Source organism: Strix uralensis, chromosome 20, assembly GCF_047716275.1.
Source record: "Strix uralensis isolate ZFMK-TIS-50842 chromosome 20, bStrUra1, whole genome shotgun sequence".
Classification (NCBI taxonomy): domain Eukaryota; kingdom Metazoa; phylum Chordata; class Aves; order Strigiformes; family Strigidae; genus Strix; species Strix uralensis.
In genome coordinates this window covers 6,095,925-6,119,544 of record NC_133991.1, presented here as the reverse complement: position 1 = coordinate 6,119,544, position 23,620 = coordinate 6,095,925, and the positions used below count along the sequence as shown (strand labels likewise).

The following is a 23,620-nucleotide window of genomic DNA, read 5'->3' as shown; positions in this document are numbered from 1 at the left end:
CATTCACCAGGGTATGCTTTGTAACAATAATGGAATTTGGAAAAAGCGTTAGACTGCCAGAAGACTCGCAGCTAGCAATACATTTCAATGTACTTACACAGAGATGCGGTGGTTTAAAGACATCAGCTTATTAACAGATGCCATTAACCAGGCCTTATGAAAGAATACCTTTGGACATAAAAAGCTTCTCATTCTGCAGAAACATCGTAGAAAGACAAACTCTACTATGAAAACTAAAGCCTACACACTTGGCGAAAAAAATCTCAATAATATCACACAAAACCATGCATAATCCTTTCAAAGTCTAGACTTTTAGACTTGACTACAGAACTGTAAAGTCAGACAGTAGATAACTGGTGACAAGGCCCGCTGTCTGGGAATTACACTGAAGGCAGCTTGGGCCACTGTGACCACAAAAAAGGGGGGGAAGAGTGGGAAAAATGATTGCCAGCAAACCAGCTACTTTTGAATGAAGGAGCGGGATTTTGCTAGCCGTGCAAAAATCAGATGAGGCTCATTACTGAGTAATAGGCCGTGAAAAGGACACTTTTTTTTTTTTTTTTTAAGCAAAGGAAAATTCTTCTCTGAGATCCGGGAAGTAATACAAATTCTGATCTTTTCCTGAATAAGCAAAGGATGCTCGTTCACACATACAAAGGAGGTTGTCTTTCTACTGGAGACACCTTTGCTCCAGGTATTTTCCGACACAAATCTGCAAAAGTATTCAGGTATATAGAGAAGCAGAGAGTTAAATAATTCTATGGAAATGCATTTAGTTGTATCTTGATGAAATTGGAACGTTTCATTTTAAAAGGAAACAAAACTACAAAAAATGAGTGCAAGTAGTGCACAAATATGGGAAAAAATTATGACTTTTGTAACAAAAGCTGGTTTTACCTTTAAGCACCTAACAATAGATGTGTTGGACAAGCACAGTTTAATCCTCTACACTGCTTGAAGCACTAAGTGCCTTCTTTACTGTTCAGGTCAGCTAAAACTTGTTAGCCATTGCCATTCATACCAGGTTTGGAAGTAGCCCTGTACAGCTCATACACAGCCCTCCAAACAGAGAGATTAACTGATCAAAGCACCCTTAGCTAACAACAGGCTTTTGCCTGGATATCTTATTAATCCCTGTTTGAAACAGAGTGTAAAACTATTGCACTGGAGTGAAAAACTATGCAAAGAGTACAGTGGCAAAACAGAAAGGAAGGTAGTGCACACTGGGGAAAAAAAAAAAAGGCCAGTTTATGAGTGGCGAAGTCAAGATCTCTTCCACTTTCTGGGATGAACCCCTATGTCATGCCTGGATGTACAGAATGCACAGCCTCAGGAAAATTCTGCACAGTGAACTGCAATTATTGTACATTTCCAGCAAATACACTGTCGGGCTTAGAGCATTACGGCTCCCACCTGACATCTTTTGCAGTCTGGCCTGAATCCTTGCATGCTGATACCTGTCCTCTCCATAGGTCACACCCTCTATATTAAAGCAAAATATCTAACTGCACATACACCCCTTCTGCTGAAATTGAGATGTAACAGAACCAAATCAGTTGCTACTTTAGCTTTCAAATGTTCCCCACTTAGGTGCAACAGCTCCATAGTATTTTTAAAAGAATCTCCATTTTCCCAAATGCCAGACAATTTACCTTTCCACCACCCAGAACTAAGTATGAAACACAGAAATGAAAAGTCCCGTGTATAGGCAAGTAGGTGTACTGGTGCAGGAAACTTTCTTCTGAATCACAAGAAAACTTGAACATTCTTAAAGACAACAGGCTTTAAATCTCATTGACATTTTCATGTATTTTCATGTACTCTGGTCTCATTAAAACTTGCTTAAATAATTAACCAGCATTAGCTTGTATTTACATTGCTCTGTGGATAGTCTCTAGAGCAAAGATAAAGTATGTACGCTGAATGTACTCCAGTAAGACATTTAGATAAGGAAAAACAGAGTACAGAAAAAGTTTCATTTTGTACAGATTTGTATGTGTGTATAAAATACTGGATTTTTGTGTCTGTCTGTGTAAAATGTATATACTACAAGCACCCACACCCACATTCAGCTTGATGTCAGCAGTAGCAGCATCTCTTATAAAATGTCTACATCTAACTTCAGTCAGGGGTGTAATTTTCAGGTAGTGCTGAAGGCTACAACCGAACATGCAGAATAACAGCTCTATTCTCTGACTTGGTGTTAAAGAAGACAAGACTTTTAGAGAAACCCAAAGAGTCTAGCCGAAGCCATATCTATACGCATAAATACAGAGGTGGCTATAATAGACTATTATACTTTCTTTACTGAATTTCAATGCTACTGTCAACCGTACCTGAAAGAAATAAAACTGAATTTAATCCCCGTCTTCAAATTTCAGTATGCATTAAAAGCTGATAAAAGAAAATGTTTGCAACCTACCCTGATTTTTCACCTCAGCGAATTCTTTATTGTATTCCTCTAGAGTTTCCCTAAGTTTCTGGTTCTCTGTTTCAATATCGTGCATACGTTGAACCTTCAGCTGAAGCTGCTGTCCTAAATCCAAGGCTGGAACAGGATCTGAAAAAGAAACAGTAAAATAAAACGTAAGATAACAGGAACACTTCTGCGACTCAAGCAGCTCAGAGCACAAGTGTCCTTTTTTCTCTATTAATATCCATTTTAAGTGCCAGTAAAGCCCTACTTTGAGTTATTAGTCCTGGATGTTCTTCATCTCATAGCCTGCAAACTTCAAAAAACAGAGATAGTTCACTGTATTTATGTTCCCCTTTAAATTGGGGCATGCCTTCTTCATCCTGGTGTTAATCCACAGGGCAGTGTCCCTGGCTGCAGACAGTCTTGATATGAAGGCATGTGAGAGTCTTAAGTTTCAAATTTTTACTTGCAAACTGAGAATTTCCAGGTAAAAAGCAATCAAACTGCACGGCTTACTGACACAGCTAGTGTCCCTCACATACCTCTGCTTCTGTGGGGGCAAAATTCTGAAGGAAATAGTGCCCTGCTGCACAGCTGAGCTCAAAAAAGTTAATTGATCACGGAGATCTGAGCTATACTTTTTTTAACTGACAGATCAATAATAATTAGAAATATTGTCTGGATGTAATTAATTCCATGAACTCTGGGTTTTGTGACTCTTGTTCCCTCTTTTTTTTTATACTACTAATTGAATAGAAATTAGAAATTATTTTGAATGTCCTCTCAGTATCAATTCTCTGATGTTCATCCCCTTCTGCTAAAGAGAGTCCTTAGCACACACCTGATGTGCGCACGCGTGATCTATTCTGGGACTTCTTCCCAATCAGAATAGGAAAATGCTGGAGTCCAATGGACTTATAAAAGATTATTGAATATATTTCTATTATGGGCGCCAGCATCTCTTGTGAAATGGCTGCAAAGATTTAGTCTCCTGTTGAGGAATGCTAAACACCAAACTCAGTGGATCAACAACAGTATATATTAGGGAGTTCACTTAATTTTCAACCACCACAGTCATTAATTTTTCAGACCACCCTCAGTCTCTGGAAACACATAATAAGTCTATTGTACCTCTGTTAACACATTAAGCATGAGCCCGTGTGTTTTTTCAATATGCCAGCGTTGTTTCAGAGTTTATAAAAGAATAGTACTGGGTTATGTTGAGCTCAGAGACATTATAAGTAGCAGCCTGCTACACTTTGTTACTTCGGTTCTTCAACAGCTTATGGCATTACCCTGTTCATAATACAAAATCTAGGTTGCTTGTCATCTGCTCTCTGTACATACATAGTTTATGACTACATAGCTTTTTCATTTATGCTTTTTAGGCCAAATACTTTTCGTTATTATTATCTGTATTAAAATATTTATAATAAATCAAACTTAAAATGTTATTGTGGTAGAGACAGGGGGTACAGGTAAGGAATTAAATATAGAGTTTAAGTCACAGCAGTAGCACGAGTTAAAGGCCCTGCAATATTTATGCATGGTCCAATTACGGTACGGGCTGTCACAACATCCCCCTTCTCCCGTGTAGGTCTGCCGACCTTTATCTGGAATGACCGTTTTGTCACACTTCTGCAGCTCAGCATTTCTCCAAAAGAGCTAGCCCAGGACATTCATCTGCTGAACATAAAGAAAGGCTGGATTGTCTCAATCCATCTGCGGCTGAAATCATTACAGGAACCGCAAAACATATCAGGAAGAGCTCTTAAGCTTCAGCTATGATATTTCTATACGATAGTGTTAAAATGCCACAATGGAAGAAACTGAACTTTACAAAATTGTAGGTGCACTTTCCCCCCCTTGTTTTAACATGCACATGGTAAAAAGTCACAACGCCCCCAAGAAGTATTTTGCTCCAAATACTCAGGGCTTTTTATATTTAAATCAGTAAAAAATTAAAAGACAAAAATAACATGGGCATTATAAAGTGAATAATGACTAAACCTTTAGTCAAATTTGCAATCCCTGAGAAGCTTTATGTACAAAATGAAAATGCCTGCAATCTCATAATTATTCATCAGGACATGTATATTTAATTTAGCTCTATTAAAGGTTAATGTTCAAGTAGCAAAACAGTGGCAGAACAAACAAAATGTAAAAACAGTCTCTGTGCATTAAACTTGAAACTTTACTAGAGCCTATTTGAAGGACTAATGGCCTACAGCCACTAAATACTGCTTAAGGACATGTAAAATCCATGGCTGAAGCACCTCTGAGACTTAATTTTTATAAACTGCATTAAAGAAAACTAATCATTGCACGACAATAAAATGACCAAGACATTTTGGGCAGAGAGACAAATACTTCATTTTTTTATGGCAAGCCCCAACACGTTTTTTAATCTCAAAGAACCTAAAACCACATGATTTCTGAAGTATTTATAGACACCCAATTAATCTGAAACAAGTATAAACCTTACAGTCAGAACAACTTTTTTCTTACCTGAGTGGAGTGGATTTAAAAATAAATAAAAATACTCTCCTTTTCCCAACATATGCATGCATGAAAAAGCATACCTTTTGGTATTAACCAGACTTACAAAGTATGCTTCATGTCATTTAACAGGAGGTCACTGAATTTTTAAACAAGCAATGGACCAAAACTTTCAATTCATTACACAAACAACAGGCATACACATTTCAAAAAAATCAAGTGGCACTAACTTATGGAGAGAGGCAAAGAAGGAAATGCCCTTTCTGTAGTCTGTAAAAGAGAAAAATCACCTCACTTAACACTTAAATGTGGAAAACTCATCACAAATTATTCTCTCGGTTTGAATCTTCTCTAGCATGTAAAAGTTCAGTATCCCTGCTAGGCACAAGATGAGTAAGAAATAAGAAAATTGGTAAAAGGAATCTAATCATCCAGAACTTGAAAAAGTGTTTTGTGAGAACATTATCGCCCCAAATTGAGATGTCTATTTTTATATTAATTTGGTATATTTTTTCCTACTGCTTCCTATTCTTTTTCACTTTCCTAACCCACTTGTTGCATCCCATACCCATGAAGAAGCCCTCTGCATCATGTGTTTGTACACAGCCCAGCACATCTGGATCCGATCGCTGGTAAGGCTTCCTCCACGCTACCACAGCAGAAACAGGAACTGCTGTATTTTAAAAACAGTATCTCTAGAGCCTGTTCCTGCCTTTATTTCCCAATAAAATTCCCTTTGGGTGCCGTTGCACATCCCTGTGCTCACTCACTGCTGTGACACACCACACTGGTCCCCTCACAGGCGAGCCTCTACCCTCACAAAGGAGGTGGATGGACACGTCTCAATGAACACAGATGTGAAAAAAATTAACGTTACAAACGTAACGTAATTTTTATAGCAGTTAATACTTCACATCAAACGAGCTGGTGCAACACAGCCACAGTAACACCTCTCAGACTGTTCTCACACCATATACGTACGCAGGTGATAAATCTTTTTTGAATAGCAGCGCAAGAGGACCAATTTTTCTTTTGCTGCTGCTTACGCGCGTAAGCTACATATTTTACAAACAACGTTAAAAAGAAACGCAAAGACGGATCTCACCGAAACATGACTAGCTAGAGGCATTACATGACTAGCTAGAGGCAGCACCTCGCAACCCCGCGCTGCTCAGACCAAGCCCAACCTCAGCGCAGGAGATAAAACAGGACTATCGGTGACCAGCTGAATTTCCAAAGTGAGTTTCGTTTATTAAAAAAAAAAAAAAAAAAAAAAAAGCGTTCCTCCCTCATTCTGCGAGCTGGAAAAAGACACAGATCTTAATAATTCAATCTAAGTGTTTACACAAAGAGCACTGTGGGTACCGCTGCCCTCCCCTGTCATTAGGCAGGAATGAATGCACCCCCTTGTGCGCGCCGCTCCTGCCATGACATCACGCTCCTGCCTGCGTTACTTTTCGCCAGGGCACTCTAGGCTAATGTAATCATACGATTACATAATTAACCCAGCTGTCTCATTAAGAAAATCAACTGGAATTCAGGGCATAATTAGTCATACAGCAATTAGCATGCTGATGAGCAACTGATGAAAAGCTGTCTCGATATAGAGTATGCTGGGACCACCCTCGTTATTTAAGAAGAGGGGGGAAAAAGCCCAGCTCGGCTCAAGGAGAATAGGCTCGGCCTGGAGGGGCCCTGCGGGAGCCCTCGGGCGCGGCAGGTTCTGAGGCGAGAGGCCGCCCGGTGAACCTGTCCGCTACCTCCGGGACCGAGGGAGGGCTGGGCCGCGGCGGGGGGATTTGCCAGATGAAGTGGCAGAACTCTGTCGTTGTTGCGATGTCCGGTCTGCAGAGCCCCGCGGCCAGCCGCCCCCTCGCTCCGGATTTTGAAGGGGGGCGCTGGGCGTCTCTCCGAGGCCAGCGCCCCGCAGGCCCGGCCCGGGGGCGGCCAGGCCGCACGGAGCTGCCCGGGCACCGGCGGGACGGCGGCGCGGCCCGGACCCCGCGGCGGGCACCGGCCCGGGCTGCGCGGCGGCGGGAGCGGCAACGCGCGGCCTGGATCGCGCCGGGCGGAGCGGAGCCGAGCGGGAGGCGGCCGGGCCGGGCCGAGGGGGGGCCGCTCGCCCCTTCCCCGGCACCGCAGCCGGGCAGCTTCCAGCCGCGGTGCGACGCTTGTAAACGCGCCGGGTGCTGCAGCAGCTTCCCTGCCCGGGGTCTGCGCCTCCGCCGATTTGCAAAAATGTGTTCATCTGGTATCTTAAAATGGAGCTCCTGAAGAGACTTTTCCAAAACAAAGGACTTTTCCTAAATCCCCTCCTCCCTCTTCGTTACAGGCCCGTAACACTGGAAACGTTAAGAGAGCAAGTTATGAAACAGTGCCAGAACTACAGGGGCAATTAATATTTTATATCACTGGAAATGTGTTTCCTAAGGTTCGGATCTAAAAATAATTCATCGAAGGCAATGTGTTTCTTTCCACAAGCCTGTATTTCTGTTGCCTAAACCACACTGTAAGCAAATCTTTCTCAGTGATTGCTCACAAGAAACGCCCACACAAAATGATAAGGGAGGGGAAAAAAAGAAAATCCTCCTCAACACAACTTTATTAACGCGATTTAACTTTTTAAAAAAGCCAGAAGTTCAGCTCTGCTGTCACAATACTTTCATCACGAAGTAAAAGAAGTTTTTGATTTTCTAAACGCGTCGCTGCCCAGCCCTACCGCTGCTCTTTGCAACGAACGTTTCTTTTGGAGAACGGGCTCTGGTTTACTGGCAGGAAGAGCAGGAAGAAGCTCTATTAGCTTTTGATGCAGTAAGTGCTTTCTTGGGAGGCTGCGTATCTGAAAATAACCTGAAAATGTGTTTTAGAAAAAATAATAATTACATTGTAGCTTTTGAATATTCAAACACCTCACAGCGTACTTAATTAATTCATTAATTATTCCCCAGAAATTTCAGGGGTAAATTGAAATAGCCTAGAGAGACTGAGACAAAGATTTCATGGAATAAATGATAGCTTTCCTCCTTTTCCCCTATGACTCTGGTAGCCCAGGGACAGAAGAGTTATAGCCGTAATTCCGTTTGAAACAAAGCTCATCATCTCTCCAACTCCTCACTTCATAAAAAACATGAAAACGTTCTTCCTTCAATCAAGAATTATACATATTTTTTTACTCCCCCACCCCACAGGACTGGGATCTCTCTTCCTTTTGTTTTTCCCCCACTTTTTTTACAGTGTTCTCCTCACCCTCCCGCTGTCAGAGCATTTTGTAAGGGAATTCAAAGTGCCCACAAGAGGGTGAGGGACTCTCATTTTCCTTACCAGCAAAAAAGCAGAATCCCAAATTCTGCAGACCTCTGAAAGCAGCAAAGCAATCCTGATGCGACCCCTCTGTACGGTGACGGGGGGGGGAAGTCGCAGCAAACCGGCGCCTTTCCTCCCCATTAATCACGACAAAAGCTCCCCGTGGCAGCACTCTCCAATGCTTGCAGGGTTAAGTGAAACGATGCGAGATGGTATATAGCCAATTTGACCACAATCATATAGATCCCTTTGCCAGAATGTGGTTCTTAAAGCTTGTGGGCTATTATTTAAAAACATCCTTTATTTATCTACCAATTCTAGAATGGCCACTGCTGGAAAGATGCTCTGGCCCTGCCCCAGATGATGAGATGCATCTCTACCCTAGTATCCACAAAAATCAAATAAGGCAGAGGAAATGACTGACTCCTTAATGAATTGCATTGCAGTTAACTCTATTTTCAAAGAAGTTACCAAAATAAATCCTCATAAAAGTTTTTAATATTAAAAGTGGGGAAGCATAATAGGTGATACAGTATTTTACAGCACTATAATATGCCAGCTGAAAAAGGACCTAATGAGTTACAAGAGAAGACACTGTAACTGAAAATGTTCATTTGATCATTAATATTCTAGTAATGGCTGAAGACATTGGAATTTACTGCTTGTACACTGAGCTCAGTGCAAAGCAGAAGACAGAGAAAAATCACAGGCACTCTTAAGTTTCATTTCTCCTACTTCGAGATTATAAAAAGAAAAAAGAACCTTCCACTACGTTTGAAAGCATTTCTGCCACAATTATCCCTTCTTTCTCCTAAAAGCTTCTGAACAGACTTAGCACTAAACCCTCTGAAAGCTGGGGTTTATTCTAATTCCAGTTCACATTCCTGCAACTGAGAAAGGGAAAGTCCAATATTCCCCATCACATCCACAGTCTGCCTCTTGCTCTGAACACGCAGCCCTGTTCCTGTCACCAGAGTTAGAGCTGCTCTAACTCCACTCCCTGAAGCAACAGCTTTCCAGGGGTGCTGCAGTTACCACCTCCAGGTAACACCACCAGTGCCCGAAGGGGTATTTTCTCTCTTGTATTGCATTCTTTCTGCTTCTATTCATTGCATCCTTCCCCTTATCTGCACCTCCCCTCTTCCTTCCCTGCCTCCAGCCTACCAAGTAAAATAGGGCTTGACAACCACACAATAAATTTTTTGAAGTGTATGCTTTAGGGATATTTCTTCCTTCGAATATTTATTCCAGCTTTTACAAAGGAATTTATCCAATTATTAATTCAACGAGAAAAACAAAAGAAAAAAGTATGTGATGGGACAAGCCCGATTTCAAGCCACATATTCAGGTAACAGAGCTATTTTTAGTTATTTTGACATCAGTTTCAAAACATACGGATAAAGTGAATGAACACTAAAGACGAGAATTGGCCAGGACTTTGCGCTTCATCTGAAAATAACTATGTAATGCTAACAGTATGCCCTACCAGCGTGCGTTCATCCAGTACAGATCCAAAATTGTATTTTATACTGTGACTCTGAATTCAAACCCCAGAGGGAAGGAGACTGAAGTGATTATGAGCTACTTCTACATTCCTCAGCACTGGACTATCCAAAGGCTGGAGCAGCATCCCAGGCGATTCAGACTGTTCTGGAAAATAAAACGGCAGCAGCCGCTGACTCTACCCAAAATGCTGCTCAGAATCTCCAGTCTACAGCCTGGACTTTAAACTGTCCCTCTCACCCCCACCCTCAGGCATTTCTTTGTGCAGAAGTTTGCAGAATAGTTTTGGGAAAATCACCGATGTCTACAGTCCCTCATTTTTTACTGTACAGACTTCTCTTCCAGACCCAGTTTCCAGAACTAGGGCACTTTCCATGGGTTTATGCAACTCCTACTTTTTACCTGGTTGCCGGTGAAGCAACAAGGATTTTTGTCTTCAGGTGGGATACAGCCACAAGCTAAATCACTGCCTGCAGCCACAGGGGTTTATCACTTTTCACTCTTTCAAGTATTAACTATGCTCAATTTTCTGCTTAGTTTTATCAGATTTTCAAGTGTGTTTAGAAAGATACCCTACTCCTCTGTTTTTTGGGGGTGTCTGCACTACTTTAGTTGTCCGCCAGCAAGTTCATTTTGCTTCCTCTCCTCCTAAGACTACTCACTGTAATATTGTTTTCTTTTCCCTATAAGGCTGAGAAAAGGCACGTTACGAATATTCATTCCCCTTGTAAAGTTAGCAAAAATATAAGCCTTTTCATTTCATGTGTCTATCTTCAATTTTATTCAAATCTATTTTGTTTGGAAAGGGGCAACCATTTTGACACATATTATTAACTAACCAGGAACTGCCTAAAATGTTTCAGTTTGTAATGATACTAAACATTCCTCAAAAATTGTCTGTGCTAATCAGTCTTGATATTCCACAAACTCAGGGTATACTAAACCCGATCTTGCTCTTTAGACAGAGTTTTGCCAAACAATTAACAATCAGCCCAATAAAGAGTGCTCTGAGTATTAACTTTTTCAAACTATGTTTTCAGTATTCTAGTTCGGGATTGCTTAACACAGTCCCTTGGAGTGAACCTCTTTTCCTTCTCCCCTCTTTACATCTCCCCTAAATTTATATTCAACCAGCTCTTCCCTACCAGCACAAAAGGCTGGGTGTGCTTATGTTGCAATTTAAGCACATCATGCAACATTCTGGGTCATCTGGGCATGTAAAAGTCTATACAGACTTACTGCTACCAGGGCTGGCATTAACTTTTATGCTTTCTGCTTAACATTACGCTTTACAAAAAAAAATCCAAACACATCGCATAACATATATAAATACAACAACTTCATAGACATTTATCACCTCCAACACAAGCAGCAGATAATGTTTTCTGGAAAAAAAAAAACCAAACCTGTTTTTCTCTTGTATCATCTTTAACCTCAGAACACTGATCAAATACACTTTAAAAGGAAGTCTTCTCTTAGCCTAAACAGCAATACAAGTCTGGAGAGTGTTGCTAAGTTGTCAATAATCACAAAGTGAATGGAGTGATAGCATTAAGCACTGCATCTCACACTGCTGCTAGCACGGGCTCTATGATGAAGGAATGAAGCGCTCTCTTTATGGGTGTGAAACAAATTTTCATTTCCGCCTTTAGAAGAAATTCCCTAACACTTATTTTGTGCTTTACTGATTACTTATTTCAAAAAAAGCTAAATCATTCCTTGGAAAAAGAAAGCCCTATGCAGGGCAGTTTGAATTTGCAAAGCTAAACTTATTATATGTAAATAAAAATACTACATGTAATGATGGGTGTGTGAAAAACTCCCTTGGAAGTAGCCTGCTCCTCCTCCAAACCCCTTAGTAACATACAGCCCCCACGGCAGGGCGTGCAATTTATGATGGCAAGGAGTAAGGAAAAGATAAAATTTCCACTTCAGCCATCTTTCACTGTTACTGCTTTTAATTGTTTTGACAGGGCACATTAAAAAAAAAAAACAAAACAACAAAAAAACCCACAACCTCTTTTTACCCTCTCTGTTATTTTATACTTTCCATAGATAGCAGGTCCTCTGAGCTAAAAAACACGTCATGCACATTATATAGAGCTAAACTTATGGCAAATCTGATCACAACAGAGACCTGTGAAGAGTCTCCAATAAAAACACACATACATCCCCTTGTACACTCTAAGAGTCATTTAGCTTCTTGATGAGAAAATTCCCATTAAGCAGAAACAAATACCATTTATGGCTCAACCCTAGAAGGCTGCACAGTCCCCACCAAACTGAGAGCAAGTATTTTGCATTAACCTACGATAATTCTCAAACATGTGTATGCCGAAAAAGCGCAACACTTTTTCCTATTATATTCGTACAGGGTGTCCCTGAGGTGCAATACTGTGCAGCTCAGTGGACAGGCGTTAGGGAGGAGTGAGAGGGGGTTAGGACCACGCTTCAGCAAAATGGGGTGCAGGAGGGGAGGCAGAGGCAGCGGGCGAGGGGTGTGCTGGGTGCCAGAGCACGGCCAGGGCTGGCACTGCTGCACCTGCAGCCCTGGCACCTGAATTTTCCCCTGGAGTAGAGAGAGAAACGGGCAGGAGAGAAGCTTTTCAGGTACTCCCCTTTGGTGACAAACTCCATATGACAGAAGATACAGAATCAGCTTTTACAGGAGAACAGCCACTGAACCCAAATTCAGTTTAATCCTGCCACATCAAGATAGCAGATTTGCTGTTTAAAGGCAGAATTGTTTCTTCTTTGCCTACACAGAAGTCATGCTTAACAGGAGCAATACTGAAAACTGAGCAAATCCAACTGTGGCATTGTGCAGTAACTGCACAGTAATAAAGACACAGAATAAAGAGAAAGTCTCTTTAACCCGTTCATCCAGATACTGTCATCTGGCATTCACTCTGGGTGACCACATTTTAACTTTTACTTGAAAATTACAGTGAAGCTTTGTTTAAAAAAAAATTAAGTAGTGAACACTGTTCCTTTTTAAAAGTATGTATTTTTTAGTATTTTTAATGCTTAGTATTTTTCTCTTAAAGCTTTAGAAAAACAGAATTATGAATATACTGTTTCTGCAAGGCAACACTGCTCTTCCAAACACTTACACAACAGGGCTCCAATTTCACTTTAAGTGTTTGCAAGATTAAGACCCTAAAAGCCAAGGGTGCTAACATAAAACACTTATTTTCTGAAACTAAAGAGAAAAAAATCATGAACAGATGGAAGAAAGCTTCCTCAAAATACAGACCCAACCTCCTTTTACTTCCAAATAAATGTATTCACATTATTTTTAAAGGTAAGTTGTGACAACCTTGTTGATTAGTGCAATTCATGTGGCAGCATTCACTTTTCTCTAGCTCTCTACTGCATACTGAAAATAAGGCAATTAAATGAGAAAATTAATTCCATTAATTAAAAATGTTCAGTCTCAAGCAAGACAGAATGATCTGCGTGAGAATTACAGCTGTATAAACGTACATAAACCAAAATGTTTTCCTTGACATGTACTTTCCTTTAGGAAGGATAAATTTTGCAGCACAAACCAATGATAATGCTATTTTAACAGTATCATAAAGCTCAAGAGAGATATGAAAAGGCCTGGTTTATCTTTTAAAGAGAAAACCCCTGATGTATATAGGAAAATTTACAAGTACAATACCACCCTTCCCACAAATTCCTTATTGGTGAGCCTGAGTGAAAACTCTGGTCAAGTCAGGAAAGAAAATCATTAAACTTAGCTGAATCCATAAAGTGCCATAGCTGGAGTTCCAATACAGATCATTTTATGGTAAAATTAAAATAGAAGCCCTTTTTAATTATATAAAGTGTGCACATTATTACTGAGGAGAGGAATAGATGCCTCCTCAAGAACCATAAAATTGGCTGCTGGGAATTAGACTTCAGCTGCAATTATTATATGGTCCTATAAAGGATATTGAAAGTCTGATAAAATTGCACCCTTGTCATGTAACAGTGATGCTTAATGCTAAATAACCACTCCGCAGCATTCCAGTCATAGCTTTCTCAAAACATCATAGCTCCCTTCTCACACCGAAAAGAAAACATAGCAGGATTGTGGAGCTAAAAGTATACCTAAATATTTGAAATACCAAGTGGACAGGTTGAAAGATACGTAAAGCCACATAGAGGCAAAACAACACAGGTGATAAATGAATACTGATGGTCTTTTATAAAGGAGAGCCCTTCATGGATACATACCCAACGTGAAAGACTACATACGATGAGAAGGAAAGAAAAAAAAAAACCACCAACAATGAAGCCAGCCCTTAACTGCACACGCCTAACTCAGCCCTGCCACGTCGAGACGAATACCAGTGCCATACATTCCTAATAGCTGTTTTCCTTTTCGTTGCAACATGTGTTGTAAACAGTGAGTATTTGTTATGCCTGCATACAGCTACAGGAGACGGGCCGGACTTCTTGAGAACCTGGAATTTGCTTTTAGCAACACCAGTATGCTCCTCGTGTGCCTCTCAGGCCTGCTAATAGAGCACAGGACTAAAAACTGTAGATACTTCTAATTCCACAGACTCTACTGCACTCACAACTTAGCCAGGCTGAAATTTTTACATGTAGTAAGAATATAAAAGAAATATTTCTCTGACAACGTAAGGCACACACAGGGGAAGGCTGGACAAGAGAGAGACTGTGGAGTGTGGAAGAAGGAGTGTAAATTTTGCTCTTGTAAATAAAGGAAAGGAGAAAATTCTTTCTCCTACAAAGAAGTACTGACAAAGTCCCTCACAACTTAGATCCTACAGCATGGGTGAGATACATGTTCTGCCTTCTCTTTGGTCTGACTCTGCTGTTCAATTCACAGCACCTGTGATAACGCCAGGCTTCAGAAAAAAGCCTCTGCACAACAGCATGCAACGGATCCCACACAGCTCGTTTGACACGACTCCTCAGTCGTGAAAAAAAACAGACCATCAAATCAAAAAGACCAGAAATCAAACCTCCTCGCCTCCCAAATTATGGCAAGAAACAAGCACCCTGGGCTGCGTTAGCATGAGATGGAGGGGCTACAGCTTGTCTCCTTACAACTGAATGGTGGATGGACTCGCAGGCTGCAGGTACGTTGGGTATGTTTTCACGGAGGGGTTTCCTTTACAAAACAGAGCTGAGAGAGCCCGTCCCATGCCCGTGCTGCTCGTGGCAGCACAGACTGCCTGCACCCTGTAAGCAACGGTCAGGAGCCTCTCCAGGTTATCCACCCCTTCCACAGCACGAGCAGCCGTGCAGAGGAAGCTGTTCACCTATGGAACGTTACTAAGACTGTGAGCAGGGAACAAGTAAATGAAAACTCACAGACCATAGCTGATTAACCTAAAAAACAACATTTCTGAGGCAACTGTCATCTAGGATGAGCATGGTAAGTCCCTGCATCTCTCTACATATGCTGCACTTAATACAGCAGGTACTGGCCACTGGGCACTACTTGACTATAAATGTGAAAGCATAAAAAAATACATATGTTAGCTCTGACTGAGCATCTGAAAAACACTGACCTTTTAACCAGTTAAGATGTAAACAAAACATTAAAAAATTAATTTTTATTTGAAGCATGCATGAAATGTGCTCCTTAAAAGGTAAAACAAGTAAAGACTAGGGTGTGCTTTGCAACGAGGCCTTAAAGGCCCTTAGAAGTATTAGTTATACCTCAAAACCTCTCTTGAGGTAAGTATTTTGAATATTATATCAATGTTTATAAGTATAATATCATACAGACACTGTCATCTGCCAACAGCTCAGTCAGGCCAAGATTTGGAAGTAGAGACTTGGACTCCTAACTCCCTCTCATCTTTGGGTACAGTTGCAAAAATAAAATCTGTTCTGACAGTATTTATCTACCACTGGGGAAAACAAAAAAATCAACTCCCAAAATGTAAAAAGAAATGAACTGGAAACTTCTGATGCCAAACATAAAGGAAAGTTGAAAACACATGCAACAAAGGCCTTAGAATAAAATTTATGATCACACTCACACTGAACAGAATTGAAATTTGGTAGTGATGTACTTTTCAGTAAGACTTTTTTTGGGCGGAGGGTATGAAAAATGTCCTCTGTCCTTTAAAAGTAAAAACATTGCTGCTTCCCGATGAAGCTTCAAGATATATCTTTTTTGTTAAAATTGTGTGAACCCTCTAATAATCAAATTACTGAGCATCACACAATATTAAAATATAAAATTATTCATACAAACATTAAAATGTAAATGCAATGAGAAGTCATGAAACGTGCCTTACAGTTCTTTCCATTAGAAACAATACTGGAGTGTACCAGTTTGAGAATAAAACTATTGCTCATATTTACCTTATCAAAAGTAGAAAAAATGCCCAGTAGCATTCACATGAACATAAGCCATCAGTTTTTCAGAATAAGGAAATAATTTGCTTACCTGGAACATCAATTAATCTCTTATAAACATTCAAGAAGGCTGCCTCTGCTTCTTTGCTTCTTTTACCCAATGCGTCGATCTAAAAGGAGGGATGAGAAAAGAAGGCTTTTAAACTTGTTCCAATACAACTCTTACACTCAGAGCTATAAAAATAAATGAATATATTTCATATAAAACTAGTTAATACATAAAAATGGAACCTGAGTCTCCCATAGAAGCAGTCTTGTATTTCTGGTACGTTTGTACTGAATATAATTTAAAGCCCTGTTTCAGCACAATAGCAAGTATTAATATTTTTATGAACACTACTGTTTATTGTGTTTCTTTACGTTAAATCTTTATAAAAAGCATGGTATTTGCCAGACAGGTTCTCTCCCCAACAACTGTTTTCCTTTACCACTTAGTAAGATCTAACACAGCAAATAGGAACCGTGTGCACTTCTGATGTCACACTCTGCCTTCATCGTTGCAAATATATTTTTCTATTATTTCCACTAAGCCTGTGAGAGGATGAAAAGATGTACTTGTTGGGCACGCTGTGATACTTAACACTAAACAACTGTGAATTTGCTACATGCAAATCAATTTTCTAATAAAGCTCAGGCGCAGACCCATAGAGTCTAGACTGTCTTGTACCCATGAACTCAAGCCAGGCTCCCTGGACTAGCGTCTCTGTATTTTGTAACACACACAATACTAATCTAAGAAGCTGCCCAGGTGAGGGAAAATACTACCTCACACAACCTGTTATTTTCCCCGAAATCTGTATTTTTATCTAAAACTTCATTTTACAAAGAGAGGCAGCTTTATGGCTCTGAGAATAAAATACTTATTCCACAGCAACTTTTCTTGGTAAACATGCATTTTCCTAATGTGCTAGGAAACAGAGGACTTACACATACTAAATATTAACAAAAACGGCCCAAAGTGACCCAAGAGCAGGTCTGTTGAATTAATACTCCAAAGCAGAAAGAGACACAGAGGGAAACAGGAAAGCCTAACACAGTTCTGCAACAGCTTACAGAAATCAGGAAGCTAAAAGTATGGAGATTATCGTTCCCATATTTTAATAAAAAGCAAGGAAGGATCTGAAGAACTACGGATACAAAGACCTGATATCAATTCTTCTGTGTATTTGAAAAGCAGTTAATATTATGAAACCATTTAAAGGTGTGTACGTCAACATGTACTAAAAAAGGAAGGTCCTGTCTGAAAAACGTCCTTGAATTCTTTCACTACATTATTGATTTGGTAGATAAGGCAGAAACAATGGACAGAGTTTACTGTATCTGTATTTCAGGAAAGTATCTGAGATTTTATTATACGGGAGGGAGCTTTGCAGAGCTTGAGAGTGTGCTACAAACCCTCCCAGCTGCAGTGGTCTGCGGAGCGCGCGGGCGCAGGAAGCAGAGGGTGCCAGGGAAAGGAAACGGCGCGGGGAGGAGGAGAGATAAGCAGGAGGGTGCTGCGGGGTCAGATGTGGTGCCACTTCTGTTTACTCTGTACGAAAATGACTTTGCGAAGGGAAGGATTTGAGGGGGAGGGTGGGGGGAATCCTACAATGTAGATGATTAAAATAATGGAGTCGGACGCAAAGTGCACAGGAGCAGAGCGCAGGATCGCCACGTGACTTGTATAGATTAGTCTTATGGCTGATAAGTGACTTGTAGAGATCATTACAGAGAGGATTAAGGCCGGGAAACCAAAGGACAAGGACAATTGTGGAAGTTACACAGAAGCACAACACACAACATACAAACCAAGAAAAGACTTGAGGGGAGGGCTCATGGAGGAAACCAAGGACACTGAAAGGATCGGCATGGCGCTTGGCAGCAGCAATGAAATCTTGAGAAATACGGCCAGAGGTGGCAAAAGACAAGTTACGGGAACACAACACAAGACTATATTTAGGGAAACAAACCAAATTCCTATTTTGCTTACATCCCCCCAAAATCTGGATTAATCTATGTAGCTTGGCGGAGGTGTAGCTTAACTGAAACCTGACCTATTTGCAACTTATTCTTATCAACTGAAAAAAAGAGAAAGGTGTTAGAAAGATGATAAACAAGCAGCAGAGGCCCAAATGATGGAGGACGTGCAGAGCAAATATCACTTTTCAAGAAATGCTGGCCATACATGTCTTTTAGAGTTCACCGAGAAAGGCTGTGGAAAGGCACTGGAATCTCGCAGGGCACATGACATGCTGGAGAGCAAGGGATTGATGGCTGTGAATAACCCATTTATTAATTTTAATTCAGGCAATCACAGATGGACTGATGCTCATTAGGGAATGAGAACATAAGTAATTCGGTTAGAACATTTTCACACAAAGAGTATTTGAAATTAGAATATGGAACAAACTGCCAAAGGCAGAGAGGCACCGGGTAGTGTAAATCAATGCTTGGGAGTATCAGACACCGTTTGTGAACGGGCGAGAAAGGAGGGGGCAGCCATCAGAAAGACTTTTGCAGTTGAGATATTTCATGGGTACATAAAGACAGACTTTGAAGGCCAAAACACACCATATGTTAGACTTCTGGACTTTAACGTTCCCACATACAATTTTCTCTCACTGCTGCTCAGCAGAGTACAGCCAAATTTAAATTACTATTATTAAATACAATTAGCATTACAGAACTGATTCTGTACTGTATTTTGAAAAATTCATTTGCCCCTTTTACAAAAACCAAAGCATTTAAAATGCTTGCATTTCTGTGAAATAACAGGATGGATTTGTTTTCCTATTACAGTTTTCTCACATTTTAATGAACGGCATTTGTACTTATAATCTCCCTAAGTATTACAAAAGATATGGTTTACTCACTCCTTACCAGTTATACAGTGATTGAAATATAAAGTAGAATTGAAACAGCATCTTCCAAGGAGATCAGAGACTTTCTGATGGAAGCAGTCTGTAAATCACAGGAACTTTCACACCTTTTTTTTCTTCCCCAAATTCAGAATCAGAATTCCAAACAATCCCACTAAGCAGAAAGATTTTTTTTAGTTGTTAAAAAATCCAATCAATCTGTCTGGTTTGAAGTTCTATTAAAAATGAGCACCACAAATATTTTATATCTTAAAATAAAATTTAGAAAAAACACCATGACAACTTTAATTGGAATTAAAAAAAAAAAAAAAGTATGCCAGCTTCCAGCTGCATAAGGAAATGTGGGATGAAAAAGAAATCAAAAATAGCAAAATATAAATGAAGTCCAGAAACAGAGGAAACAGAGCACTGAAATGACATGGAAGTAAGTATCTGGAAGTTCACTGTAAGTTTTTCAAATCAAAGTAAAATTGGTTTGGGAGCCAACAAGGATGAGCTGCAGTCAGCTCACATTAAAACAGTTGAACTACATTATAAAACTCTTGCTGAACATTTTTATTTGACTCTAAAAACTTCAGGGACCCTGAAAGAAGTCAACTTATAATTACACTAGCATAGTCTTGACATGAGCTTAGCTCCAAATCTTAATTTATCTAAACCAGGCCCCATTATGTCTTCTCTGACTAGAAAGAAACAACAGTGACCTCTGTACTCCCCACCACCCCCATAAACATATGTTCACTTTTAAGTTTTGGCATACTATTTGTCTTGATAATACCACTGGCGCTATACTGAGATAACAGAAATGAGACACTAGGAATCCTCCCTCCTTAGCAAACTCTTCATCTTTAAAATATCGCCGGAGCTATATGGAGGGAACCGCAGCGACACACTGGTTTGAGAGCAGTCCTCCCTTTATCCACCTTATTTTTCCAGGTCAAGTGCTTTCGTGAGTTGTTGCTCGGTGTACCAAGTTCACCCCAGAGGCTGACTGACACCCTTCCCCTCCATAACCACCTCTCCCCAACTTGCCCCTGCAGACCTCCTTGGCCTGCTCCCACTCTTCACTGCCAAGGACAGACAGCTGGTTGCCCAGTGTCGCTGGCATGACACTCCAGTAGCACGGACTGCCTATTTCAGGAATGCTTGGTCACAGTCTAATATCTACTACACCTGGCTAAAATCAAAATATTGTCAATGAAATCAGTGGTTTTCTCTCCACATTTAGGTAAGCACCATAGATCTGGCCACCTATGTCAAGGAAGATGCTGAATGTAGTTTTAATTGCCTCTTTCTGTTTCGGCTACGTCCAGTCAAGTTCAAAAAGATAAAAGCAAAGTCTGTGGCTTTATTTTGGAATCTGTCACTCTTTATGCACTAAGAAATTTCAGCATTAATTGAAGTCTGATGTCTACTGCCCCACAAATCACCTGGATTCTGTATTCAGGTTTCTGGAAGTGGGATGCTCTTCTGTGCTGTACTGGCACATGGTATTGTCTCACCAACTGCAGTCAGACTGAAGGCTGCACAATGGTGTTTTTGAACTTAAAAATGAAACGGGAAGATAAAGCTCTTTGCAAGGAAGCTGAGACTGCCAGATGCCGACGCATTCTGCATCGACACTTAAATTCTCTGAACTTACAGATATCAGCAGCACATTAACACATTTGCAGACCATGAGACCCGCACATGGCCACGGTGCGCTGCTCCCGACAGATCAACTTGGATCACTCAGCACTGCTGGGTTTTTCTCTTGGTTTTAGACAACTTGGCATCCCAAAGACAACTCCTTAGTGAAGGGATCACATTGCTTTCTGTGCCTGTATGGCATTACCAAAGTATTGGTGATTTATCTGCAGTCCAATTAACTACGTATCCAGTGTCTCAAACACAAGCATTCACACAACTATGCTAAACATGAATTCTGTAGCCCTAACTCTTCTGCTTATGCTCATTGTTTTTCGGTTGTAATTCTCACCCTCATTAGCCACCTTAACATGAATGTCTTTTACTGTTCTGCACCCAATCTGGAACTAACTTACCAAGCAAAAATAAGTGACTTAAACCAGAAGTTATTTTTCTGTTCTGATTTTTAATAAATGGATGCCTTAACGAGACACCCATTCCTCTTCATTTGCAAAGCTCCCTTACACATCTTTTGTTGTATTGCTTTGCATCACAAAGTTTTTCCATTTGTCTTCAATTACTTGGAGCTACCAAAATGCCATTAAGAATTGGAAGAAACATATTAAACAAAGGGAAAAGCATTGTAACAACACATTAACGCACCATTATTTTAAGCCGTGCTATATTCTTGAATAGCTGCCTTGGAATCAAATGGCAGTTATAGCAAGCATTATTAATGCTATGCAATGGCATCAGTCTTTCTTTGAAGCCATTACAATAGAGCTTAGCTGCCCTTTCATATAAAACAGTACATCAGTTCTAAGGTGGTGCACCACAACAGCCCTACAACACACTCTGTGCCTGTGAATTAGGAGGCGCGCAGGGTATGCGGGCAGTTGGCTTGATCTTCCTTTCTTAATACCAACAGATATATATAATAAATTAATAAAAATATAACGTTATAATTTTACAAATTACTAAAAATATATAGTTCATCATCCCACCTAATTTATTTTGCGGCTGACAAAAGAAAAAGTGAAAATACTATTTTTTATCTTTGCTGCCATTAAAGAAGTTTTGAAGCAAAATTAAAAAGAAATTATTCCTGTACAGCTGCTTAAAGCATATGGTGTGTATTTTAGCTGTGCTATAAATTCTTTAACAAAAATAAGGACTTCACAGTGGTACAATACCAATCTGTTTATCAAAGCTGCTTGGGTGCAGTGCACAGGTACGCTACCAGGAGAGAGCTTGGGAAGAGCATGCCTGCCTCACCACCTTGTTGGTTTAACCTCAAGTTAAGAAGAGAGCTTTAAGAAGGACTCAAATCTTTCAATTCTTCTTCCCTCCACTGTGAAACAGCTGCAACCTTGAACCCTTGAAACCTTCTCTTCCTTTCATGCCCAGATAAATCCTGATTTTCCCAGACAAACAACGCTGCCATCCCCTGAGGAAAGCTCAGCTCTCTCGTTCTCACAGGACAGCTTCTTGTTGCTTTTCCAATCTTTGATCTTCCTTTCCAGTAAAACAGCCCAGCCCAACATGTGCCTCAAGATATTGACAGCAGAATGACAGCTTTGTTTAAATAGCTTTTACTGTGTGCCACCCTGCCTTCAGATCACTGCGACAGTGGGCCTGCTATCATTGCTGAACCTCTCCTGGATCCTCTGATAACCCGTGTGTCTCCCTCCTCACACCTCTCTGCATTTCTGAGCAGTTTCTCAGCTCCTGCTCTCACTCAACTCCCAGTCCATCCACCAAAGGGAGCAGCCCTGCTCTCTCCTCCTGCCTCAGGCCACAGGCTCTGCTTCTCTTGCATCAGATCTAGCGATCGCACTGCCGTAGCATGATTCAGCTCACCAACTTGATGAAGAACTAAGCAATGAAGGAGAGAAAGAATTTATTTTCCATCATGCTGGCAAACTGAACTGAGTCATCCCGTGCATTTGCTAGACTCAGCACGAGGGAGGAGGTGGGCACCCAGGGCTGGGGCAAGGACACTTGCCAGCATCAGTCCCACACTGGCATGGATTGGGTATGGCATGAAACCAGAGAGACGAAATATGGATGGCAAAAGGAGGGTCAAAGTGCCAAATGTTATGAAAATTCCCTTCCCTAACTATTCTAGCAATCAGTCTTCGGAGTATGGAAGTGTATTAACTTTGTTAAAATATATCTATTAATTCACACTATACACTGTAATGTAGTGAGGTACTAGAATTTTACTGGAGACTTTGGTATTGTTCATGCCTGAGTAAAATAAACTAAAGGACAGCCTGGTCCTGGAAATAAGGACCCTGCTTTGCAGAAGCTTAGAGCTGTCCATGAAGGATAAAGGACACCCCTGGACAACCAAGATGCCAGCATTCTAGTCCCTCTATCTCATCATTATTTAAACCCTCCCAGTGGTTTCTGGTGCCATAGATAAGTAACTCTAGCAAGACCAACTCCAAGGAAGTCTGGATCAATAGACAAGCAGCAAGAATGCTGCAGAAATGTAGTTGATTTGCAAAGTTTTACTCTGATTAGTAATCAGAAGTGAGGGTGCTAGTGATTAATCAAATCGTGTTGTGCCTGAATGTTTGAAGGGTGTAAGAAGCCTGTGTGAAACCACATTTGGGGTGCCCCAATTTGTCTGGGGCACCTCATGTGCATAAATAATGATCTACCCTTGTAATTCTGTACTTTGCATCCTAGCCTCTCTCCTTGGTTGGCATGGGCCAATCGTGAATTTTTGTATCGCAAAAAAGGTAAAACACATAGCAGGAAGTAGGAAAAAGATGATCTCCAAACAGGGGACGTGTACTTCCCAAGAAACTGAAAGAACGACTTTCTAGAGAATAGATCAGCAAATTATTTGCTACACCACCAACCAGGGAGATGTCAGAGCTTGCCACTTTTGAGCCTCGAGGTTCTGCGAGAGCACAAGGCGGGCTGGAGAACATCTCCTGCCGTGGCCAGCCCAGCCACTCTTGGTGTGGCCAAGTGGGGCAGGGAAGGAAGGAGCGAAAGCGGT

At 40.8% G+C, this 23,620-nt stretch overlaps 1 protein-coding gene across 6 annotated transcripts in view; it reads right to left on the bottom strand.

Moving 5' to 3' along the window:
- CUX1 (cut like homeobox 1) overlaps nt 1-23,620 on the bottom strand; it is a 284,672-nt gene that overhangs the window by 138,208 nt on the left and 122,844 nt on the right. For all 6 annotated transcript variants that reach the window (XM_074890493.1, XM_074890487.1, XM_074890488.1 and 3 more), the window contains exons 4-5: nt 16,149-16,227; nt 2,423-2,560 (exon numbers count right to left, since the gene is read on the bottom strand). In XM_074890493.1, the coding sequence (XP_074746594.1) occupies nt 2,423-2,560; nt 16,149-16,227 (217 nt within the window). The remainder of the gene's footprint in view (nt 1-2,422; nt 2,561-16,148; nt 16,228-23,620) is intronic.